The sequence below is a fragment of the Xenopus laevis genome, chromosome 3L (genome assembly GCF_017654675.1).
Source record: "Xenopus laevis strain J_2021 chromosome 3L, Xenopus_laevis_v10.1, whole genome shotgun sequence".
Lineage (NCBI taxonomy): Eukaryota > Metazoa > Chordata > Amphibia > Anura > Pipidae > Xenopus > Xenopus laevis.
In genome coordinates this window covers 148700001-148719313 of record NC_054375.1, presented here as the reverse complement: position 1 = coordinate 148719313, position 19313 = coordinate 148700001, and the positions used below count along the sequence as shown (strand labels likewise).

The 19313-nt window shown below is 41.2% G+C and overlaps 2 protein-coding genes across 2 annotated transcripts; one reads left to right on the top strand and one right to left on the bottom strand.

The window, feature by feature from the left end:
* The first annotated feature begins 325 nt into the window (after positions 1-325).
* On the top strand, positions 326-11256 carry LOC108705238 (Krueppel-like factor 1). The gene is made up of 3 exons (XM_041585635.1): positions 326-617; positions 3252-4055; positions 11209-11256. Exons 1-3 carry the CDS (start codon positions 561-563, stop codon positions 11254-11256), a joined length of 909 nt encoding a protein of 302 aa, XP_041441569.1. The 5' UTR covers positions 326-560.
* Positions 10738-17239, bottom strand: LOC108705237 (tetraspanin-1). Its single transcript, XM_041585634.1, has 7 exons — positions 17074-17239; positions 16073-16279; positions 15719-15793; positions 15053-15160; positions 13983-14051; positions 12729-12812; positions 10738-11461 (listed from the first exon to the last, which is right to left on the bottom strand). Exons 1-7 carry the CDS (start codon positions 17128-17130, stop codon positions 11405-11407), a joined length of 657 nt encoding a protein of 218 aa, XP_041441568.1. The 5' UTR covers positions 17131-17239; the 3' UTR covers positions 10738-11404.
* Positions 17240-19313: the final 2074 nt, after the last annotated feature.

Sequence of the window (19313 nt, the reverse complement as noted above, 5' to 3'; positions counted from 1 at the left end):
GCAACAATAGGGTTGGTATGTTGTGCATTAAAGACTTATACCACACTCTGTGCTTGAATCCATTAACTAGAGTTTAGGATATGCCTAGATGCCCTGGGTGTCAGGTGTTGCACTTGCCATTCAACTACAACTCCCTTACAACCTTTGTTAATATCACTTTTCACTGAAGGATCTTTGGAACAATTCTATGTTCAGTGTATGTAACCACAAGAAGTACCCGTGCATGTACGTTAGTATATATAACGCACACACCCTTTGTGTTGTATTTTCCTGTGAAAGTGATGACACAAACATTAGCTGAGTAAGAAGTTTGGGGAGGGGGGAGGGTGGGAGGTGTATATTTTTGAGCCAATCAGAAACTGACTTTTAAAGTTCCAAAATCCCTGAAAAGGCAAAGAAAAGAAAGAATGATATATTGTCCCACAAGATGAAAGAGAAGAGAGCAGAGTAGGGAAGATGTTATTATAGTAGTATATAAGTATCTATCTATCTATCTATCTATCTATCTATCTATCTATCTATCTATCTATCTATACTCGCCCCCACTATAGACATCCGCTATGGCTTTAGCATCATGTATGGACCACTGGACACCAGCACAGCATGATTTATTGCAGGTAAGTGCCCATACCTCTCTCCCATAATCCCTTTATGGAGTTTTAACCCCTTCTGCACATAGTCTTTATAAAGCACCAACTCATTCAATGGCAATGTAAAATACAACAGGGTGTATATATATATATATATATATCTATATATATATATATATCTATATATATATATATATCTATATATATATATATATCTATATATATATATATATATATATATATATATATATATATATGAAGGGGGTATGAAGAAGGGGGTGAGAGCTACTCGTGCCTACTTTTAGTATGTAATATAATGGCCATTTCATTTTTCAATTGATTTGTATTGTTTATTTTTTATACTTTTTGAATTATTATTATTAAAATTTCTAACTCTATCCAGCTTTTAAATGGGGGTCACTGATCACATCTAAAATAAGTATTCTGCAAGGCTACACATTTAAGGCCTATATTTATCAACAATCCGAATTTTTCTGAGTATCTAAAATAAAAGAGTCCCACCAAACTGGAATCCACATCGTACAGGTTTTTTGGATTTTTTTCCAGAATCTCTTAATTTTTTTAGAATTTTTCCCAAAAAGGATCTTTGCCAGAAAAGTCCGAAGTAGTTGGATTTTTTCCAGCGCAGACCACAGAAACTTCCAATTAGGATAGGAACCTCTCCCATTGACTTATATACTACCTTGGCAGGTCTGAGATGGAGTATTTTCAGATTCTGACTTTTTCAATCCTTGGGGTATAAATCCAAGTTTTTTTTCCACTAAAAATTCAGATTTTATAGTTAGAAAAACTAATATTTTTTGAGTGTTGTTACTACTTTTAGTGTTGTTGCTACTTTTCCTTAGTTATCTTTCAATACAGGCCCTGTCCTATTCATATTCCAATACATGGTTGCTATGGTAATTCGGACCCTAGCAACCAGATTACTGAAAACTGGAGAGCTGCTGAATAAAAAGCTAAATAACTCAAAATAAAAAATGAAAAGCAATTGTGAATTGTCTCAGAATATCACTCTCTACATGATACTAAAAGTTAATTTAAAGGTGAACCACCCCTTTAAAGACTTCACTTAAATGGTAACTTCACCCCAAACCTGCTTTTGCCCAATGAAAATATGATTATAAGAAACGTCCCAATATACAGTCATTCCACATTATTCACTAGTTTAATAGCTATGTGTAATTGCAATTGAAATCACTATATGTCCATCCCTTGCTATTCTTGGCATTGCTGGTTCTGACTCCTGAAACAATGTAGCAGAAGCCAACCCTTTAACAGACCTGGAAAGATGACTCCATTTAGCTACGTTGTTTCAAGTATCAAAGAAAGAGAAGGGAAATGCATGAACAGATTTGTGGATTAAGGGATTTCAATAGAAATTGCACATTACTATAAAGCCATGAGAATAAGCATAGATATGGGAAAATTGCTTAAATTATATTTTCTTTCATTGGGAGGTCTCTGTATAACTCAGCCTGCAGCCTTATACCTTTACATGGTCACATAACCCCTCAGTGACTTCTAAAATCCTTATAATTTAAGGCAGGAGGTACATTATCCCTTATAATACATGAGTGATACTCAGAGTTCCCTGTATAACTCAGCCTGCAGCCTTGTGTCTTTATATGGTCACAGAACAACCCCTCAGTGACTCCTAATACCCTTATAATTTACAGTAGGGGGTACATTATCCCTTATAATACACGAGTGAGACTCAGAGTTCCCTGTATAACTCAGCCTGCAGCCTTGTGCCTTTACATGGTCACAGAATCCCTCAGTGACTTCTAATATCCTTATCATTTACAGTAGGGGGTACATTATCCCTTATAATACATGAGTGATACTCAGAGTTCCCTGTATAACTCAGCCTGCAGCCTTGTGTCTTTATATGGTCACAGAACAACCCCTCAGTGACTTCTAATATCCTTATCATTTACAGTAGGGGGTACATTATCCCTTATAATACATGAGTAATACTCAGAGTTCCCTGTATAACTCAGCCTGTAGCCTTGTGCCTTTATATGGTCACAGAACAACCCCTCAGTGACTCCTAATACCCTTATAATTTATAGTAGGGGGTACATTATCCCTTATAATACACGAGTGAGACTCAAAGTTCCCTGTATAACTCAGCCTGCAGCCTTGTGTCTTTATATGGTCACAGAACCCCTCAGTGACTTCTAATATCCTTATTATTTATAGTAGGGGGTACATTATCCCTTATAATACATGAGTGATACTCAGAGTTCCCTGTATAACTCAGCCTGCAGCCTTGTGCCTTTATATGGTCACAGAACAACCCCTCAGTGACTTCTAATATCCTTATCATTTACAGTAGGGGGTACATTATCCTTTATAATACATGAGTGATACTCAGAGTTCCCTGTATAACTCAGCCTGCAGCCTTGTGCCTTTATATGGTCACAGAACAACCCCTTAGTGACTTCTAATATCCTTATCATTTACAGTAGGGGGTACATTTAAAGAAACTATGAAGTGGTTTAGCCGTGACCTCAGCTAAACAAAGACAGCCTGGTGCAGTGTAGCAAGTCGTATAGCTAATATAGATGAATAAAGTATATATATATATATATAAATATTTTCTTTCTGCTCTCTTACCTTATCATTTTGTGGCCTCAGTTGTACAAGCCGGCAGCCTTACAGATGTGCCCCAAGGAACCCCCAGAGCAAGATGAAAGACATTTATATCATTCTACCACCATCCCCTCCCGAAATCCTGATACGGCTGAAGAAGATGCCTACTGGGACACTGACTTTCTCTTACAGAACTTCACTGACCGGCCTGTAGGTGGCGACAGCTGTAAGGAAGCCCTAAGCATGTCATGCCAAATGAAGGCCCTGGAAAGCTTAACTCCATCTGATAAATATACTGATACCGTTGCACTGTTGGAAGAGGATGAAGCAAACCTGTTTTCACTAGCCTTGAGCAGCAGTGCTGAGCAAGAGGAATACATGATGCCAGTGTTCCGGTCAGCACAAATCAGCACGACTGACAATACACCAGAGTGTGATCAGATGGTAAATCCCCTGTATCACACTCAGTACTTGGGATACTCAAACTCACCCCTAACTATCCTCCCTAAACCAATCGACTCACACTTCCTAACTAATTTGGTACCGATCTTGCCAAGGCCACCAGATCTGTATTCTGCATACCACCATACTATGCAGTCCATCTCCTCTACCAGCCCCAACATGCCAAGCCAGCACTGTGCTGTACCACCTCCTCAGCAAAAGAAGAGAGGCAAGTGTAAGCCACAGAGAGGAAGCGCCTCCCACCCATGTACCATTCTGGGCTGTGGGAAATCTTATAGTAAGAGCTCACACTTAAAGGCCCATCTCCGCTCTCACACAGGTAACAAGGAGTTTATGGGGAGTGTGTCATTGTCTTATTCCGCTAACCAGACCCCTGAGCCCCTTATTGTCCCTGTAACTCCTTATTCCGCTAACCCCTCCCCTGAGCCCCTTATTGTCCCTGTAACTCCTTATTCCGCTAACCCCTCCCCTGAGCCCCTTATTGTCCCTGTAACTCCTTATTCCGCTAACCCCTCCCCTGAGCCCCTTATTGTCCCTGTAACTCCTTATTCCGCTAACCCCTCCCCTGAGCCCCTTATTGTCCCTGTAACTCCTTATTTCACTAACCCCTCCCCTGAGCCCCTTATTATCCCTGTAACTCCTTATTCCGCTAACCCCTCCCCTGAGCCCCTTATTGTCCCTGTAACTCCTTATTCCGCTAACCCCTCCCCTGAGCCCCTTATTGTCCCTGTAACTCCTTATTCCGCTAACCCCTCCCCTGAGCCCCTTATTATCCCTGTAACTCCTTATTCCACTAACCCCTCCCCTGAGCCCCCTATTGTCCCTGTAACTCCTTATTCCAGTAACCCCTCCACTGAGCCCCTTATTGTCCCTGTAACTCCTTATTCCACTAACCCCTCCCCTGAGCCCCCTATTGTCCCTGTAACTCCTTATTCCACTAACCCCTCCCCTGAGCCCCTTATTGTCCCTCTAACTCCTTATTCCAATAACCCCCCCATGAGCCCCTTATTGTTCCTGTAACTCCTTATTCCACTAACCCCTCCCCTGAGCCCCTTATTGTCCCTGTAACTCCTTATTCCACTAACCCCTCCCCTGAGCTCCTTATTGTCCCTGTAACTCCTTATTCCACTAACCCCTCCCCTGAGCCCCTTATTGTCCCTGTAACTCCTTATTCCACTAACCCCTCCCCTGAGCCCCTTATTGTCCCTGTAACTCCTTATTCCACTAACCCCTCCCCTGAGCCCCTTATTGTCCCTGTAACTCCTTATTCCACTAACCCCTCCCCTGAGCCCCTTATTGTCCCTGTAACTCCTTTTTCCACTAACCCCTCCCCTGAGCTCCTTATTGTTCCTGTAACGCCTTATTCCACTAACCCCTCCCCTGAGCCCCTTATTATCCCTGTAACTCCTTATTCCACTAACCCCTCCCCTGAGCTCCTTATTGTCCCTGTAACTCCTTATTCCACTAACCCCTCCCCTGAGCCCCTTATTATCCCTGTAACTCCTTATTCCACTAACCCCTCCCCTGAGCCCCTTATTGTCCCTGTAACTCCTTATTCCACTAACCCCTCCCCTGAGCCCCTTATTGTCCCTGTAACTCCTTATTCCACTAACCCCTCCCCTGAGCCCCTTATTGTCCCTGTAACTCCTTATTCCACTAACCCCTCCCCTGAGCTCCTTATTGTTCCTGTAACTCCTTATTCCACTAACCCCTCCCCTGAGCCCCTTATTATCCCTGTAACTCCTTATTCCACTAACCCCTCCCCTGAGCTCCTTATTGTCCCTGTAACTCCTTATTCCACTAACCCCTCCCCTGAGCCCCTTATTGTCCCTGTAACTCCTTATTCCACTAACCCCTCCCCTGAGCTCCTTATTGTCCCTGTAACTCCTTATTCCACTAACCCCTCCCCTGAGCCCCTTATTGTCCCTGTAACTCCTTATTCCACTAACCCCTCCCCTGAGCCCATTATTGTCCCTGTAACTCCTTATTCCACTAACCCCTCCCCTGAGCCCATTATTGTCCCTGTAACTCCTTATTCCACTAACCCCTCCCCTGAGCCCATTATTGTATAGTAGTTTTCTCTCTGCTCAGAGTTATATGGTATATGTTGGTAACAAGCTGATGTTCCACTAGGAGAGAAGCCATACATGTGTGAGTGGATTGGCTGTGGTTGGAAGTTTGCCCGCTCCGACGAGCTCACTCGCCATTTCCGTAAACACACGGGTCTGCGCCCGTTCCAGTGCCAGATCTGTCTGAGAACCTTTGCCCGTTCTGATCACCTGGCGCTGCACATGAAGAGACATTCTTCAGTCGGGACATCATAACAAACTGAGTAGAAAAAGAATTTCGGCCACACTGGTTCCCCTACTGGAATTCATTCATTCTATTGGAGTTATGTACATACAGGATGAAGAACTTTTAACATTTTTTGTTTAATATGGACAGTCAGTGACTGCACAGAATATAGATATCTATATTCAGTAATAGCCGGATACAGTTATTCATAGGCAATAGATGAAAACATTATATACTTCCCTACTTTCATGATTCTGTTGTGAAGAGATGGTAACCCTTGTTATTTTTTGCCTTTAAAGGGGTGCTTCACCTTTAAGTTAACTTTAGTATCTATAGCAGTGATCCCCAACCAGTAGCTCGTGAGGAACATGTTGCTCACCAACCCCTTGGATGTTGCTCCCAGTGGCCTCTAAGCAGGAGCTTATGTTGGAATTCCTGGCTAGAAGCCAAGTTTTGGTTGCATAAAAAACGTGTACTGCCAAACAGAGCCTCCCGTTGGCTGCCAGTCCATATAGAGGCTACCAAACAGCCACTCACAGTCCTTTTTTGGCACCTCCCTGGACTTTTTCATGCTTGTGTTGCTCTCCAAGTCTTTTTATATTTAAATGTGGCTTACAAGTAAAAAAGGTTGGGGACCCCTGATCTATAGAATGGCTAATTCTATATTATAATAGCAATATTTCAATGTTTTGTTTTTTTTTATAACTTTTTTATAATTTCTTATTATTCTTCTCTTTTTCTTTCCAGCTTTCAAATGGGGGGTCACTGACCCCATCAAATGCTCTGTAAGGCTGCAAATGTATTGTTATTGTTACTTTTTATTACTGATCTTTCTATTCAGGCCTCTCCTATTCATATTCCAGTCACTTTTTTAAATCAATGCATGGTTGTTAGGGTAATCTGGACCCTAGCAACCAGATTGCTGAAATTGCAAGGAGAGCTGCTGAATAAAAAGCTAAAGAACTCAAAAACCATAAGTAATAAAGTAAGTCACAAAAAGTAATAAAAAATGAAAACCAACTGCCAATTGTCTCCGAATATCACTCTCTACATCATACTAACAGTTAATTTAAAGGTGAACAACCCCTTTAATTGGACCCTGATCCAAAGGACAGTCCCTTTTTTAATGGGACTTAATTAACAGAGGAGTAGTGGGGAAGCTAAGATGCAATATTCATGGACTATATTTCTGTTATGTATATACAGATAAAATAAAGAAGTTATGCGGTTAAAGGGCAAGGCTATAATAGTTGTAGCAGGAAAGGGCATATTGCAGCTTCCAGAGCATGAATGCAGTATTACTGTGTCGCTCGGTGTGCAGGGATGAAGGGAGCACATACTTTAGCACCCTCTGAGCACAGTTCGGGATGTGGATAGCCCACAAGCAACCTGATTGGCTGCCCGTGTCAGCCAATCAGAAAATTATGTGAATATAAGGCACCTCTCACCTTTCCTATGACCTTCCTGCACTGGTGGTGCAGATTTCCTTAGATGGTCTGCACTTACCCCTTTTATTGGGACCACCTGTGCATTAATGTTTCGGGGGGGTTCAACCCTCCCTTTGCTAGCCAATGAGGAAAGCCATTGTCTAAGTCAGCTTTGTAACAAATAAAAATGTACAGTGAATCCGTGTCTCTCTTTCCCTTTCTACAAGACTGTATTTATGTTCTTAAGGGAAATTTATACCCTGAAAATGCTTAGAGAATACTTAAAAGAGACATTTTATGTAAAAAACAAGAATGTGCCAGTGCATTTTACTCTTTTAGATACAGAAGGAATGTGCTTACAAAGTTTTGTTTCTGGTTACTTTATTGAAAATTTCTGCAAAAACCGTAGTAGTCCCGCCCATCTGTTCTACTTCCTGCTGCCTCCTTTCCCAGGCTGTGCAGGGGGGTCAATGGCACTCATCTCACTGTACTGTAGTATAAGAACCAATCAGCAGCTAGGCTGACCTGATAGGGAACTGAAGCCTGTCTGTGCTTGTGTGACTGCAGGGCTGTGATTGGCTGTCCCCTCCTACTGTGCTTCTGGCAGGGACCGTTAGGACACGCCCACCCCTCATTTGAAACAGGGACACGGACCAGTGAACATCTAAAGGGATCTCAAATAAAGGGGCTAATTATAAAGTCAATATTGACTGACTCATGTGACCTAACATGTATGTGTGCCCTTGGTTTGTTTGTGTGCACCGCGAATTGTAGGATCCTCTTAGTTCTTAAAATGGCAATTTTCTATTTGGGATCAGCCAGTGGCACATACTACTAAAAAAAAGTACATTATTATGATAATGGGTTATTTAGATGAAGCAGGGTTTTATATAGGAGCTGTTTTATGCAATTTCTTTTTATAGAGACCTACATTATTTGGGGGGTATAGTTTTACATTAACCGCCAACTGCTAAAGTTTAGTCTCTGCGATGTCAGATTTGACATGTTTTTCTTGTTTACAAAATGACCCCTTTAAAGGTTCACCTTTAGGTTAACTTTTAGTATGTTATAGAGTGGCCAATTCGAAGCAACTTTTCAATTGGTCTTCATTATTTCTTTTTTATAGTTTTTTTTTCTAATTATTTACCTTCTGGCTTTTTCCAGCTTTCATATCGGGGTCACCGACCCCCAATTAAAAAAACAAATGCTCTGTAAGGCTACAAATATTGTTATTGCTACTTTTTTATTACTCCTCTTTCTATTCAGGCCTCTCCTATTCATATTCCAGTCTCTTATATAAATCAGTGCATGGTTGCTATGGTAAGTCAGACCCTAGCAACCACATTGCTGAAATTGCAAACTAGAGAGCTGTTGAATAAAAAGCTAAATAACTCAAAAACCAGAGAATAATAAAAAATGAAAACCAATTGCAAATTGAATATGATCTAGATCATACCCACAGTTTACTCAACTTTAAATATAAGAAAACTAAAAAAAAACACCAAGGGTGCCAGTTTGTTGTTGGCATATAAAAATATAGCACATGCCTTTATATTTTGGGTTGCACCTGGTTATATTGTTATGTGCCAGCCTTACCCAGGGGAACTCTCAGAATGGCTTTCTAATGTATTTGTTTTCTGCAGATCTCCCATTGGGGCCAATATCCAATCAGGGGGCGTATCCTGGCGAGATTGTAGCAGCTTGGTGTTTATAATCCGTATCTCTAAGAAATCTGCAACATAGGACCTTAGCTAATGCCATGCAGCATAAATGCCAGGATATTTACCCACCTGGCCTAGAACAGATATGGGGGATCATAGGCTATAGACTGGCTGCTGATATTTCAGATCTGGGGTATCCAGTCTGCAAACCTTCAGCATTGCTGGAAGTTGCAGTTCAACAATGCCTAAAAGTCATACAATTTGATATTTCTGCCAGTTTCTCTTTTATTTGAAGCAATAAAACCCTATGAGTTGCCTTGTGTTTAGGAAATATGGACCAAATGGCACTAGAGGAAAGGAGATTCCCTAATCAGAATAGAACGGGGCTCTATATTGTAAGTGCAGTCAAGTTGCTGAATCACATTACCAGGCATTAGGGGTCATGGTTGATTTCTCATAATGTTCTCTAATTGTCACATGATCCTATTTCCTATAGCTATAATATAGAGGTTCAGTGCATGGGTTTACTTTGTCTTAGCTGCATTTCCTTATACCTTTTACTCTCATTAAATCACAAGCATTTCAACCACCATTTATCTAGTAATTGGTATTGACGTGCCTATGTACAGAACACTTTTCCATTCACCAGACTGACTCATGAGAATGGTTTATTATTACATGATATAATTACATGTTATTACACAGGTCTCAGCACACGCCTATACAATGGGCATCACATGTGCAAGGCTAAAAATATATATATTTCTATCCCGTTTGCCATTAACTTAAATAGAAAAATTTGAATTTGTTTCAGTTGAGAATTAAAAATGAGACATGGAGACCTGATTCCATTTATCCAACTCCTAAACTTGCCGCTACATACAACAATGCTGAGTATCTCAGGAAACCAGTGCATATTGGGGTCATAGACACAGCAGTGCATTTGTGGGTGGAGCTATGTTATCACATAACATGCAGCAGTCTCCTGGCTCTGCTCAGAAAGATTATGGGGCAAATTCACTATGCGTCGAAGCGCCTAACGCTAGCGTCAATTCGCTAGCGTTGGTCATTTTCGTTACTTCACAAATTCACTAACGAACGCTGGCGTAAATTCGCTAGTGTTACTTCGCACCCTTACGCCTGGCAAATTTTCGCAACGGACGTAACTACGCGCGCATTGTTCTGAACGCTACCTTTTACGCTTAACTTCCTTCGCCACCTCAGACCAGGCGAATCGCAATAGAGAAGATAGGGATTGCTTCAAAAAAAGTTCAAATTTTTTCTAAGTCCCAAAAAACGCTGGCGTTTTTTCTATATTATGGGTGATAGGCTGAAAAAGATCGAAAAATTTTTTGGGGCTCCCCTCCTTCCCCCCTACATTTCCTAACTCATGGCAACTTAACTATACAGTGGGCACATGTGTAGGGCAAAAAGGTTTCCCAGGAATTTGTAGTGATTATACGTATTCCTCCATTGATATTTGAATTTGGCTCCGTATGCAAATTAACCATCGCTAGCGTAACTTCGCTTCGCTTCGCTTAGCGAATCAACGCTAGCGCAACTTCGCAACCTTATGCTACCCATGAGCGCAACTTTTTATTTTAGTGAATTTGCGGAGCGCTGGCAAAACTACGCCTGGCGAAGTGCGGCGAAGTTACGCCTGGCGCAACTACGAATCTTAGTGAATTTGCCCCTATATTCCTTTTCTCCATTAAATGACCAGCAGGTGGTGCTGATGCTTCAAACTCATCATAGTAGCAGTGTAAAAACTACTAAAATCATGAAAACTAGAAAAATAATTTGAGCAAATTGCAAAAATATGCAGCAATTTTATATATTTTTCAAGAATTCCACCTCTCCTTTAAAGCTAGACTCTTTAGAACTTTCTCTGCTGCATGGATTTTGCTACATGACTATTGCAAAGTTTTCATTGGTCATAATTAGGGTGGCCCATTCCTTAAGACCTGACTTTTGGGCTCAGGCTTAACAGGTCATGTCAGGATTTATCTGTGCTGGGGCCTGATTTGCAAATGTTGGCAGGAATGATTTTGCATGGCTGCATAGAAATCATTGTAGTATGCAGCAGGCACCTATTAGGAAAGCAGCAGGGTGTAACTATAATAAATGCCCATGTGATGTGGCCTTTCCCCATTCTAGTACATCCAACCCAAGTCCAAGAAAACTCAGTTCTACAATGTAGGGTGAAACAAGGTACATCCAATAGAAGGAGAGCAGAGGTTGATAGACAGTGAATAGGTAGCCAATCAGATGCATGCATGGCTTCAATGAGTCTCAGGTGCATCTCCTGCTCCAGGTATCACTATAACAGGAGTCGCCATGTTCAGCTAGGGGGTCATGCGCTGTTACCAATGTGGCAGAAAAGAACAAGGGAGACGATCATTGCTGCCAGCTGCGAAGGGTTAAACAGAAAGACAATATGACACAAGGACAGGGATATAACAAGGGGAGAAGGCAAAGGCACCCAATGGGTGGGGTGTAGGGTGCTATGGGCCATATCAGTGTATAAACTAGGGGTGCACCGAATCCAGGATTAAGGTCAGGATTGTGGCTTTTGGGGGTTTTTGGAAAGGGTTCACTTATGAAAAATGCCTGTCTGGATTTCCAAATCCAAACAGGATATTTAAGTGAATGACATGGTTATCAGCCAATCGCTGATTGCCACATCATCAGCCCTGTCCCCTAAGTCCCCAGCCCCCAACATCACTGCCCTGCCCATGACGCCACCCGGCCCAGCCCCTCCCCATTTTCCCAACACAATAAAGGTGGCAACCCTAGGCAGGACTGAATCCTAATTTGCATATGCAAATGAGGTAGTAGAGAAATCAAAATGGTGGCTGCGAAGATACAATATATTCTAAAGAAAGGCAACATTGTGGAAATAGAAAGAGGGACAAAAATTTGGCACGCGTGGCGCAGCAAAGCTTTTTGACCACACCCATTTTTGTTGCCAATCCCCCTAATTACCATGTTCATTTTACAAAATTTAACAGGTTATGAAAGTTTGAACATATTTCTGTGGTTCTTTTCAGTTATTACAGTTTTGCTAATGAAGGTGAATTGCCCTTTAAGCTGTGAGTCTAACTTCTCCCAAGGGACCTGTTATCTTATATTGTTACAATTACTTATTTGCTTATCTTAAAATTGTTACAAAAGTAACTTATCTGCTGCTGTGGCTGTTCTGGGCTCTCTGCCAAAAGCCAATTAAGTTAGAAACATTGTTTCTCAGAGAAAATCGGGACTTTCCAGTACAAACACGGGTCTGCAGGTTGAGCTGTCAAAAGTGGGACTGTCCCGCTGAAAACGGGACAGTTGGGAGGTATGAAAGAGGTATGTGTCATACCATGTTAGCCATTCATTTTGGGCTCGTGCCCGGTCGAACCAAATCCGAATACTAATTTGTATATGCAAATTAGGGGCGAAAAGGGAACCCACGTATCCATTTTTGTCACAAAACAAGGAAGTAAAAATGTTTTTGTCCACTTTTTCCCTTCGCTTTCCCTTTTGCATATGCAAATTAGGATTCGGATTCAGTTCGGTATTTGGCCGAATTTTTCATGAAGGATTCGGGTATTTGGCCGAATCTCAAATAGTGGATTCGGTGCATCCCTAGTAAATACAGTACAGCTTGGGCATGACTAGGAAAGGCAGGGAATTACCTCCAGAGCGCAGATCCCCAAAGCGACTCCACCGACAATCTTGGCGTTGCGACTAAAGAAGTGCTCGAAGGCAGCCAGGCAACCCTGGGGGGTCACAGAGACAGGGGTCATTCACTTGTATCTGTACAGCCAGAAATAAAGCTGAGCATGATCCTAACCTACAGCATCAATCAGTATTTGGCTTGTACCACCCTACTGCACTTTGAACAATGAAAGGAATTATATATAATAAATGGTTGCTCCTAGTTACAAGACCTCTCCATCTATAAGTCTGTTGCATGGAAATCCATAGCAACACTATAGATTTAGCTAAATATATTAATGGGGTTTTTCACATTTAACTGTTAGTATGATGTAGAGAGTGATATTCTGAGACAATTTGTAATTGGTTTTCATTTTTTATTATTTGAGTTATTTAGCTTTTTATTCAGCAGCTCTCCAGTTTGCCATTTCCGCAATCTGGTTGCTAGGATCCAAATTCCCCTAGCAACCATGCATTGATTTGAATAAGAAACTGGAATATGAATAGGAGAGGCCTGAATATAAAGATGAGTAATAAAAAGTAGCAATAACAATACATTTGAAAGCATTTGTTTTTTTAAGATGGGGTCAGTGACCCCCATTTGAAAGCTGGAAAAAGTCAGACGAAAAAGGCAAACAATTAAAAAAAACTATAAAAAATAAATAATGAAGCCCAATTGAAAATTTGCTTAGAATTAGCCATTCTATAACATACTAAAAGTTCATTTGAAGCTGAACCACCCCTTTAACTTTTAGTATGATGTAGAGAGTGATATTCTGAGACAATAGAAAATGAAAACCAATTGCAAATTATTTTAAAGCTGGAAAGAGTTGGAAGAAAAAAGGCAAATAATTTATAAAATTATAAAAAATTTAATAATGAAGACCAATTGAAAAGTTGCTTAAAAGTGGCCATTCTGTAACATAGTAAAAGTTAATTCAAAGCTGAACCAGCCCCTTAATGAATGTGCAGAATCCCAACTGATTTTGGAATAGTAATGAATAGTAATGAACAGTAATGAATAGTAATGAACAGTAATGAATACATAACAATGACACACAAATAAAGAATGACTTGGCTATGTAGAGCTATAGAATCAGGGTATAAGGCTTGGCATCCAATTACTGCCTGGCATCTCTATAGGTACATACTCTCTGTGTACAGCTATACTTAGTACAGTGTATATTGTTACAGGGCATAGCACTCCTCTGCCTTAATTCCATGGCTCCTACCTTCACTTCAGGCTTGATTTTATTCTTCCAGCATGGGCTGAAGTTGGCACAACATACGGGTGGGTATTGCTGTTTTTTTCAGGTAGCAGAGATAGTGAGCAGGTTACAGTAGAGAGGGAGATCATTATCAATCAATCAGTAACAGTACTTATTACAAGAGGAGCAATCAGTATAGATACTCCCATTATACAGAGAGGGAGAGATCTATATCAGGTTATAGAGAGGTAGGTATAGATACTCAGTCCCATTATACACAGAGGGGAGTCATATCAGTATATATGATCCTATCAGTCCATCTCAGAGAGTCAGCCCATTATACAGGAAGAGTATACGATCATCAGTATACAGAGGGAATCTATAGATACCAGTCATTATAGGATACACTCAGTCCCATTATAGGTATCCTCAGTATCATAGGGAGATCAGAGGGAGATTATCAGGTATATACTCAGTATAGGAGAGAGAGAGGGTATCAGAGATACTCAGTCCCATTATACAGAGATCATTTATCAGGTATAGATACTCAGTCCCATTATACAGAGAGGGAGATCATTATCAGGTATAGATACTCAGTCCCATTATACAGAGGGGAGAGGTTATCAGGTATAGTCCCATATACCCATATTCCAGAGGATCATTATCAGATAGATATACTCAGTCCCATTATACAGAGAGGGGAGATCATTATCAGGTATAGATACTCAGTCCCATTATACAGAGAGAGTATCAGTATAGATACTCAGTCCCCAGAGGATACAGAGAGGGGAGGGGAGTCCCATCTACAGTCATTTATCAGGTATAGATACTCAGTCCCATTATTACAGAGGGAGGATCAGACTTTATTATCAGATACTCATCCCAGAGGGAGAGAGGAGATCAGATAGAGATCATTATCAGGTATAGATACTCAGAGATACAGAGAGGGGAGATCATTATCAGGTATAGATACTCAGTCCCATTATACAGAGAGGGGAGATCATTATCAGGTATAGATACTCAGTCCCATTATACAGAGTAGGGTGTATATGGTACAGCAGTATATATATTCATTACAAGGGTAGGGATATTACCTCGTTCATGGTCGCATTCCATATTGTGGTGAGTTCATTACTTTCACCATAATCGTTATGCAGATATTTCAAAGCCACGTTACCAAGGTACTCAATGAAGATCCGAGACTAAGAAAACATGCACAGAATGTGTCAAACAGAATTCTCCCTCTCACAGCTTTGTTTCTGTGTTCCGCTGCATATTAGAGTGTAAGCTCTGCAGGGCAGGATTCCCTTCACCCAATGGTTCCCTCTCCATGTATTGAATCTGTGTCCCTCTGTATATTAGAGTGGAAGTTCTGCAGGGCAGGAGTCCCTTCTCCCAATGGTTCCCTCTCCCTCTATTGTATCTGTGTTCCTCTGTATATTAGAGTGTAAGCTCTGCAGGGCAGTAATCCCTTCTCCCAATGGTTCCCTCTCCTTGTATTGTATCTGTGTCCCTCGGTATATTAGAGTGTAAGCTTTGCAGATCAGGATTCCCTTCGCCCAATGGTTCCCTCTCCCTGTATTCTATCTATGTCCCTCTGTATATTAGAGTGTAAGCTCTGCAGGGCAGGATTCCCTTCTCCCAATGGTTCCCTCTCCCTGTATTGTTTTGTGCATTAGAGTGTAAGCTCTGTAGCCAGAATGTTTGCCCTCATTGTGCATCTATGTTATTACAGTACTGGTATTGGGGGCAATACTTACCACAGAAGAGAATGCCAGCACTAATACAGCTCCTGCCACTTCAGCAATAAAAATAATGAGGATGATAATGAAGAACTGCAGGGAAAAGGCAAATATTTATATATATATATATATATATATATATATATATATATATATATATATAGGTTACATGTTGCAGTAGGAGCACTGTTATAATAAGAGGGTATATGGGGCAATAGGAGGAATAACTGAGTAACTGAGGGGTTTATATAACACAGTATCAGGAGCAAGGGAAGAGGATATATTGAGCAGGATGGGTATCTATACAAATGAGTGGAAGAGAGGAAATTAAAGTCACAGTACAAGTATAATATAATTACAGAAAGAGCTCACCGACATTAACATGCAGCGGCTCTCCTTTATAGCCCCGCAGCAGCCAAGGAATCCTATAAGTATAAGGAACCCTCCGACGGCAATGCACAAGTACCCCACATTCACCACTTGCATGAGCTGGGGGGCTGCGGAGCCCAGGATCTGAAGAAAGGAGCCTCCGTCCACCTTCACCCAGATGCCGATACCCAGCACCGCTACCCCGCCCAACTGCAACGACACAGAGACATGATCCAATGGGGTTGTACTGCTCATTGATATGGCTGGCCTGCATCTGATTCTTGTTATTGCTACTTTTTATTAGTATTTTATTCCAGTCTCTTATTCAAATCAAGGCATTGTTGCTAGGGTAGTTTGGATCCTAGCAACCAGATTGCTGAAATTGCAATTCCAACTCTTTCCAGCTTTCAAATGGGGGTCAGTGACCCCACCTAAAAATGAATGCTCTGTAAGCTACAAATTTATTGTTATTTTATTAGTCACCTTTTTTTTCAGTCCTCTCCTATTCATATTCCAGTCTTTTATTCAATGCATGGTTGCTAGGGTAATTTGCTGAAATTGCAAACTGGAGAGCTGCTGAATAAAAAGCTAAATAACTCAGAAACCACAAATAATAAATAATGAAAACCAATTGCAAATTGTCTCAGAATATCACTCTCTACATGATATTGTCAGTTAATTTAAACCCCTTTAATATATATAGCTAAATCTATAGTGTTGATATGGATCCACATGCAGCAGACTTATAGATGGAGAGGTCTTGTAACCAGTAGCAACCGCTACATATTATATATAATTGCTTTCATTGTTCACAGTGTAGTAGTGCGGTACAAGCCAAATACTGATTGGTTGTTATAGGTTAGGGTCATGCTCAGCTGTATTTCTAGCATCATACTAAAAGTTCATTTAAAGGGGTACAACCCCTTTAAATAGACAATTTGCCATAGCCTTCGTCTGCTTATATAAACTTCTTTTTTTTAATGGTTTCTCTATTAAATACTCACAAATATGATTCCATTGAACACAAACATCATGGTCTTGAGGAAGGAGAAACAGCCCATGGTTATACCTGAAAGTCAAATAGAAAGGGGAAAATGATTTTCTTTAACAATCCCTGAGGCTGAGGGAGAATTACACAAAAGTCTTTTCTCACCTAAAGTTGCCACCCTTGGTGCATGCCCTCAGGTGCTTATATAGAAAATATACCCTGTGTATTAGGAGGAATAGGTCGGTGCCCCTGATATATATTATATATTTATTTATTTTTTCGGGGAGAGGGGAGTTATGTATCCCTTGTGCCTTTCTCATAACCTCTCTTACATCTGGAAACGTATATACATAGTAACACAGTAAGTTAGGTTGAAAAAGGACACACGTCCATCAAGTTGATCCAGAGTAAGGCAAATAACCCCATTTGAAGCCTCTCCAATTAGCTTCAGAGGGGGAAAATCCCTTCCTGACTCCAAAATGGCAATGGGTCCAGTCCCTGCATCTAAAAATCCATCCAACCCCTTCTTATACCTATCTAATGTATCAGACTGATTCAGGGAGTCAATTCCACATCTTCACAGCTCTCACTGTAACAAACCCCTTCCCAATATTTAGCTGGAACCTCTTTTCTTCTAATCGGAATGGGTGACCTTGTGTCAGCTGGAAAGACCTACTGGTAAATAAAGCATTAGAGAGATTATTATATGATCCCCTTATATATTTATACATAGTTATCATATCACCCCTTAAGCGCCTCTTCTCAAACATCCCCAATTTGGCCAGTCTCTCCTCATAGCTAAGATTTTCCCTTTACCAGCTTAGTTGCCCTTCTCTGTACCCTCTCTAATACAATAATGTCCTGTTTGAGCGATGGAGACCAAAACTGTACGGCATATTCTAGATGGGGCCTCTGTAAAGTGGAAGAATAACTCACTCCTCCACAAATCTCTGCCCCATTTAATACAGCTCAAGACCTTATTTGCCCTTGATGCTGCTGACTGGCATTGCTTGCTACAGCCAAGTTTATCATCTACAAGGACTCCAAGGTAGTGATGGGCGAATTTGCGCCGTTTCGCTTCGCCGAAAAATTCGCGAATTTCGCGCGAAATTCGCGAAACGGCGAAAAATTCGCGAAACGGCGCCGGCGTCTCGTTTTTGACGCCGGCGCCCGTTTTTGACGCCGGCGCCCGTTTTTCCGACGCCGGCGCCCGTTTTTGGCGCCGGCGACTTTTTTCGGAAAAAAAATTTTTTTGACGCCGGCGAATTTTTACCGCGAATTTTCGCGGGCGTTTCGCGAATTTATTCGCTCGACGCAAATCGCGCAAATTCGCCGCGAATTCGCGCATGGCGAATAAATTCGCCCATCACTACTCCAAGGTCCTTTTCCATAATGGATTTGCCTAGTGCAGTCCCATTAAGGGTATAAGTGGATATTTTTACATCCCAGGTGCATGACTTTACATTTATCAACATTGAATCTCATTTGCCACTAAGCTGCCCAGATTGCCAGTTTGATCCTGTTGCAAGTGCCACATTCTGGATGGAATTAAATGGGCTGGATAGTTTTGTGTCATCTGCAAACACTGATACATTCCTTACAACACCCTCCCCTAAGTCCTTAATGAACAAGTTAAATGAAATTGTACAGAACCGTGCAGGACCCTACTGGACGCAAAGATTTCTCTTGCAGAACGACCGATTTTAGCGAAGTCCCACCAATCGTGCGGTTAGTGGGATTCGAACGATCGTACATCTTACGATTTTTCAGCCGACATCTGTCAGGAAATTGATCGGCCAGGTTAAAAAATCTGTGTCGGTCCCAGAGCAATCTATCTATGTTTGCAGGGCCAAGCAGGCAGCTCCCCTTTGTTTTCCTAGCAAATTGGTCTTTTTAGTTGATGGACTATTCGTACCATAATCGTGGTCTCACGATGATGATCGGATCTTTTAAAAATCTCAAAATCTATGGCCAGCTTTACTTATCCTTCACAAAGCCATGCTGATTGCTGCTCATAATGCCATTCTCCAGAACATAATCTTGAATGTGATCCCTTAACAAACCTTCAAATTATTTCCCCACCACAGATGTCAGATTTACAGGCCTATAATTGCCAGGCAGAGACTGTAATCTCTTTTTAAATATAGGAATTACATCAGATTTCCTCTAATTCATAGGTACCATATAGGCTGAAAATGAGAAATAAAGGCTGGCTAAAATGGAATAAGCTTTCTCAATACCCGAGGGAGTGTTCCA